This window comes from Apium graveolens, chromosome 7 (genome assembly GCF_009905375.1).
Source record: "Apium graveolens cultivar Ventura chromosome 7, ASM990537v1, whole genome shotgun sequence".
In the NCBI taxonomy this organism is placed as follows: domain Eukaryota; kingdom Viridiplantae; phylum Streptophyta; class Magnoliopsida; order Apiales; family Apiaceae; genus Apium; species Apium graveolens.
The window spans coordinates 272,135,807-272,142,112 of NC_133653.1; the positions used below are offsets into that span (position 1 = coordinate 272,135,807).

The 6,306-nt window shown below is 34.5% G+C and overlaps 1 protein-coding gene across 1 annotated transcript; it reads left to right on the forward strand.

The window, feature by feature from the left end:
* The first annotated feature begins 942 nt into the window (after positions 1–942).
* LOC141670718 (uncharacterized) lies at positions 943–3,864 on the forward strand. Its single transcript, XM_074476700.1, has 3 exons — positions 943–1,286; positions 1,903–2,016; positions 3,465–3,864. The coding sequence occupies exons 1-3, from the start codon at positions 1,079–1,081 to the stop codon at positions 3,626–3,628; spliced, it is 486 nt and encodes a 161-aa protein (XP_074332801.1). The 5' UTR covers positions 943–1,078; the 3' UTR covers positions 3,629–3,864.
* Positions 3,865–6,306: the final 2,442 nt, after the last annotated feature.

The following is a 6,306-nucleotide window of genomic DNA, read 5'->3' on the forward strand; positions in this document are numbered from 1 at the left end:
GTATAAATATATTTTTAAACGATGTACTGGTAAATGTAAAAGACTAAAAGCGAAAAACACTAGTAGTAATTTATCGACACGGTTATCAATTATGTATTATATTTAATTTTGATATAAAATTTAATCTTAAATTATATATAATAAATTTTATAAAAATATATTATAAAATGAAATTATATTTATTTATTTATTAAATAAAATTAATTTTGTTCAGATATTTTCCGACACGGATGTGCATATATCCATATCCATATCTGAAATTGTCGGATTCAGATACGTATAATATCCATTTTTCGGATAAGGATAATATCCGTTTTTTCTCGGATACGAATGCAGATATTACAGACGGATATTGAATTTTTCAAATTTTTTTGGCAGCTCTAATGCCCAAACTTTAGGCTTAACCTGAATGACCAAGCTATAAACAACTAGTATATAGTCCTTATTTTTTTGTGGAGTAGCGAGGTTTATATACGTTCTGCAATAAAAATATTTGATATAATATTGCATAACATATAATTTTGCGAATCATGTTACGTAAACATCACCATAGTTATGAAATTTTACAAATCTCATATATGTTTACTATTATAACATGTATGTTATGCAACGTAAACATACTACAAACTAAATATTTTATGATGAAGAATATGTTTTGCAATATTTTACTAGTAAATATATATGATTTGTAAGATTTGTATTAAAAATAGTGATATACAACACGATTATATTCTGTAATATTTAATGAAAAAAAATTCAAAGAGAAAAATTTAATACAATTCGATTCAAAATAATTAATTCAAATTCAATTCGAAATCAAATATAATAAATTCTAGACGTTTAATTTTTTATTTGAGACCAATTAAATTTCAAACTCCGATAAAGTTTGGGATTAGGAAAATTTACAGCTATTCGGCCTATCCCTGTGGCCTATATATAAAAACAACTGTTAAGTTTAAGTCTCTCTGTCCTCTCTCTCCGGGTCTCTCTAATCTCTCTCCGGGCCTCTCTCTCAATCTCTCTCTCTCTAATCTCTCTCTCTGCAATCTCTCTCTCTGCAATCTCTCTCTCGGTGGTGATGGAGCAAGCCATGGTGAAGGAGTTTCAGAATCTGGCTCTCTCTCCTCCGCAACCCCCGGAGGAGGAGAAGCTTTACTCTCTCCCTCTTCGACTCTCTTTCCCTCAAGGTGAGTTTCTTGAGATGGAGAAACTGAAGCCTCCAGAGAAGCAGTTTCACAAGATATCAGTTACCTTTTCCTGCAGGTGGCGAAGGACTGTCGCTGACGGTACTTTTCTACCTACTTTGCTTTTTTATTTAAATAATTTTAAAAATTATTGTATTGTAGTATTGTATTGTTTATGTGTATGTTGCAGTGTTAAGGATTTCGGAAATCGGAATTATTCGGTTGAGTTACCGATTTATGATTTATCGGACATTTTAAAAAATCGGATTATTTATCGGCGATTTATCTTGGTCAAATCGGACAAATATTTTTTTACCGATTTTTGAGCGAGCGATTTTTTAAAAATCGGCCGATTTTTATAACAGAGTTATGTTGAGCCTCTAATTTATAATTAATTTAAATCTCGAACCCATTGCAATAGGCCCTTAATTTTAAGGAGCTATAGCAATTCGTTTTAAGCTAGGATGTGAGATTAAAGTTGTGTTGACACGAAAGAGAAAATCAAAGTACTCCCTCCGTTCGAAAATATTAAAATAACTTCGATATGCTCTAAGAACAATGCACAAATCTTAACTCAAAGAGAATTGATAGCCATAAATATATTCTACGATTTGTGGTCAATAATATGCTATTCGAAACCTGAGGAGCATATATAAATATGTTTTATTTTACTACTGAAACCTGTGCACTAATTTTGCTATTGTGTTGTGATGTGCAGTAGCTAAGGCTTTTGACAGAAATGCAAGGGCAATGCAACTCATTGTCTGGGGTCCTGGAATATTGCCGATCAAAGTTGTGGATACTACAACGACATTCATCCCACCTCCTAAAGGTATGTAGCTTGTTTCTTAAATTTTAACATTTTTCTTATCAGACGGTTTCTGTCAAAAGAGTTGAATGCTGTTTGCATGATCTAAAAGGTGTATGATTTCGGTTTTTACCCATGTCCATTTGTTTTCTAATCATAAAAGTTGATTTTCTTGATGATTATACATGTTTCTCCATGTGTTTCATTTTTTGGAGTTTTGGCAAAGATAGCAATGTCGAAGACATTGAAGAGAAGTCCTCATACTGCATTTTATTTTATTTTTGAAATAAACGTACTTGCATAAATTAGAATTCCTCAGAAGCAAGATTACACATAATGAAATTTGGAGCAGTATCTATCCACTCCTCCAGACCTGACGTAGAATAAGCAGCCCTTGCTAACAAATGGGCTACATTATTCGCAGACCTATGAACAAAAACTACTAACACTTCATCAAAATGTTTAATAATATCCTTACAATCATCAATAATCATATGAAAGTAAGAATTACCACTACCACCATTCACCGCATCCACCACCATTTTAGCATCACATTCAAAGATACACTTGGTCTTTCTCCATGGCATAATCCAAGATAAAGCCTCCCTCAACCCGATTGCCTCCGCCTCATACTGCATTTTATAATCTATTTAGAAATATGAAGTTATGAACAAAGTGGATTGATTATGCAGTCTTTTTATTTACTATTAGATTTGACATGAATCGATTAACATTCTGTTTGAAGTTCAGATCATGGATGCTTGCACTGGTAGATTAGATGGATAATAAATACTGAAATTAGTCATAGGTGCTTGTTGGGTAAAAGAGAAATATGGGTTGTGGCAGCATAGGCAAGGACTTGGTGTTTACATATTAAAGGATAGATAATTGTTGTTGATGCCAGTTTCCAGCCTGCTAGTGATAGGAAAGATTGTATGTTGGTTTATTAATTATTTTTTCCCAATAGACCCAAATCCCAGTTGTGGTTATTACTTTTTAGTGTGTCCTTGGGCAAACTTTTGACATGCTTGAGATAACGAAGGTGTTAGGATCGGACTGTCTGACATATTTATTAGATTTGACATGAATTGATTAACTTTCTGTTTAAAGTTCCAAATCATGGCTGCTGGCACGTGTAGATTAAATGGATAATAAATACTTAAATTAAGCATAAGGTTGCTTGTTGGGTAAAGGGGAAATAAGGGTTGTGGCAGCGTAGGAAACGGTCTTGGTGTTTGCTTATTAAAAGATAGATGATCGTTGTTCATCCTATTTGTGGTTGTTACTTTTTACTGTGGTGATATCCTTGTTCAAACTTTTGACATGCTTAAGCTAATGAAGGTCTTAGGGCCAAACTGTCTGATATTAGACCGTCCACATTATATTAGCCTTGGGTTGTAAAATTAAATATATTTTTACTATCTGATATGCATTATGTTCTCTAACTAACTATTTCATGTTTTGTTGGTCAGAATACAACCTTGTGCCTAGGTCAGGATGCAACCATGCGCGCAGTACTGAGTTGATATATCACGGGAGAAGAGTTGTTCTTATCGGCACCACTGAGTTGGTTGAGCAGCTGATTTCAGATTATGATGGTTCTGGGGTCGACATTGAGTATAAAATTGTGTTCTAGGGGCCAGATACCGTGAGCCGGTGCAAGCTAAGAGTAAATTATGTCCTCAGGGCTGAGGTTTAAGTAAAATGTTACTACTAGTAATTTATGAAATGTACTTTCTTGGTTTGTACTTTGTAGGTGCATTGTGGTGATTTTCAATTCAGACAACATTGAGTTCACCTTGCATATTTATAATCCATTTGTATCAGAAGAGTATTTCATAATTTTTGCATTCTGTTAAGCTATCATCAGAAGCCATTTTATAACTTTTGTTTACATGCTTATATCCGAACAAAGTCTTAAGCAAATTTGAAAGGCAACTTTTAAGAAAGCAAGTTTGAAAAGGATTAATGAGTATTGTATCTCAAAAAATGGGATTGAAAAAGATAGTAAACAGGACTATTACTATTTCACACGAATTTTATCAATGTAAAATAATTAAACGTACTCTTTTATATAAAATAAAATACAGTACACGGATAGCAAAGTGGTAAAAAATAAAATGAATGTACATTTTTAAATACATATAACTAAAATTTAAAATCTCAGTAATATGAATTGACAATTTGACAGATGATATAATAAGTTTTAAGGTCTAAGATTTGGTTATAATTCTATTTTAAAATAACGACGAATGAAAATTTTTCACAATACTCAATTTTTCTTTACTTTTTTTTTCATATCTTTGGATTAAGAATACAATTTCTTTTAAACATGAGTTAAATATATATATAAAAAATTAATTTACCTTTTTCCAAATAAATTTATTTTTTAATTGAATAATTTGGCATCGAGTCGACAAATTGATATTTGAAACATCGAATAATACATTAAGCCCTCTCTCTCTCTCTCTCGCTCGCTCTCGCTCGCTCGCTCTCCCATCTCTCTCTCTCTCTCTCTCTCTCTCTCTCTCTCTCTCTCGTCTCTCTCTCTCTCTCTCTCGTGTCTCTCTCTCTCGTCTCTCTCTCTCTCTCTCGTCTCTCTCTCTCTCTCTCTCGTCTCTCTCTCTCTCGCTCCCCCGTCTCTCTCTCTCTCTCGCTCCCCCATCTCTCTCTCTCTCTCTCTCTCGTCTCTCTCTCTCTCTCTCTCTCTCTCGTCTCTCTCTCTCTCTCTCTCTCGTCTCTCTCTCTCTCTCTCTCTCTCTCGTCTCTCTCTCTCTCTCTCTCTCGTCTCTCTCTCTCTCTCTCTCTCTCTCGTCTCTCTCTCTCTCGTCTCTCTCTCTCTCGTCTCTCTCTCTCTCTCTCTCTCTCTCTCTCTCTCTCGTCTCTCTCTCTCTCTCTCTCGTCTCTCTCTCTCTCTCGTCTCTCTCTCTCTCTCTCTCTCGTCTCTCTCTCTCTCGCTCCCCCATCTCTCTCTCGGACCGCCCGTTTGTCAGGTAAACCAATCTAACCTCCTCTTTATCCTTCCAATTGTGTCTGTCTTTTAAAATTGTATCAAGATAATATTGGATGTTATTACAAAGGTAACAAGATTAACATTTGATGTAATTAGGCCTATTCACCATTTGAAATTGTAGATTTTCGTTAATTGGGTTAAAAAGATTTGAACTTTACTGGAATTTAAATTTGGTTTTATTGTTGTGCAAGTTTGATGATAGTTGTGTAATTTCGATTGGTACAGATTTTTAGTCTTGTGATGGCGGAACCTGTAAAGGAGAAGATTAGAATTGTGATATCCTCGAGGAGTCTCAAGGCCGTGGATGAAGGTACTTATGAGAATTTGTGCTTGCTATATTGATTAGTGACTTACAATCAAAGTAAATTGTTTTCGAGTCTAATATTGTGAGCTCAAAGTATAAAATAGACATTTCCATGCATGAATAAATAATCACGGAAATGACCTACTACTAAGATGATATTAACTTAATAAGGGCGAGTAGTAACAAGAGATAAGCTACTTATTAGCCGTAGCAGGTGATTAAGGTAGGAATTAAATTGAACAGCTAAGGGAGACGCTAGGTTTGTCTGAGTTTCTGAAGGTCGGGGCAAAATTGCTTTTGTGTTTTCTTGTGCATTTTTGAGTAAGGCGAGGAGTGAAATGTGTAAAGCAAGGTTAAGAGGAGGGGATAAACCTCTCTCCTTAGACAAACGGATCGAATCGCAAAATAATAAGCTGATTGAGTCTTGTTAAGAAGGTAGGAAAAACTCTTTATTACTGGTTGCAAAGAATGTTTGGTTGGCCTAAAATCGCCATTGAAGCTGGCACAACGATTTTAGGGACCTAAGAAATTAGCTTACTAAGCTGTTTTGCTATTGATTAAAAATTAAATCTGTTGTGTGCAATGCTTAATCTGCAAGAAGTTAGCTAGAGGGGTAGATCCAAGTTTGTAACAAGATGACGGTCAAGAATTTCTTGAAAATGGTTAGGAGCCACTCTTACCATCCTTATCTTGAACAACGAGAACTTTTAAAATCCCATCTTTAATTTGTCTGACTAAAGAAGTAAGAGGAATTAATATCCCCTTTCATCTGTTGGACTCCCTTTTTTTTTCTGATCCTTGCACTCTAGACTTTTATGTAAGTAAATTGTTTTAAGAGTAAGAGCGTCATCAAGCTGCAGGGTAGTACAGCTGTACTAATCTAGATGAAGAGAATCCAAATTTTTACATTGTTGCTAACATTCTGCTTCAAAATATCGGTATGAAGATTTCCATCATATTTATTTAGACCAACAATAATAAGACCCTTTAAGCAATC

Excerpts from the sequence above, each read along its gene's own strand:
- LOC141670718 (XM_074476700.1), top strand. The coding sequence starts at position 1,079 with ATGGAGCAAGCCATGGTGAAGGAGTTTCAGAATCTGGCTCTCTCTCCT. Across the intron at positions 1,287-1,902 it reads GCGAAGGACTGTCGCTGACG|TAGCTAAGGCTTTTGACAGA; the intron begins GTACTTTTCTAC and ends TGTGATGTGCAG. Across the intron at positions 2,017-3,464 it reads ATTCATCCCACCTCCTAAAG|AATACAACCTTGTGCCTAGG; the intron begins GTATGTAGCTTG and ends TTTGTTGGTCAG.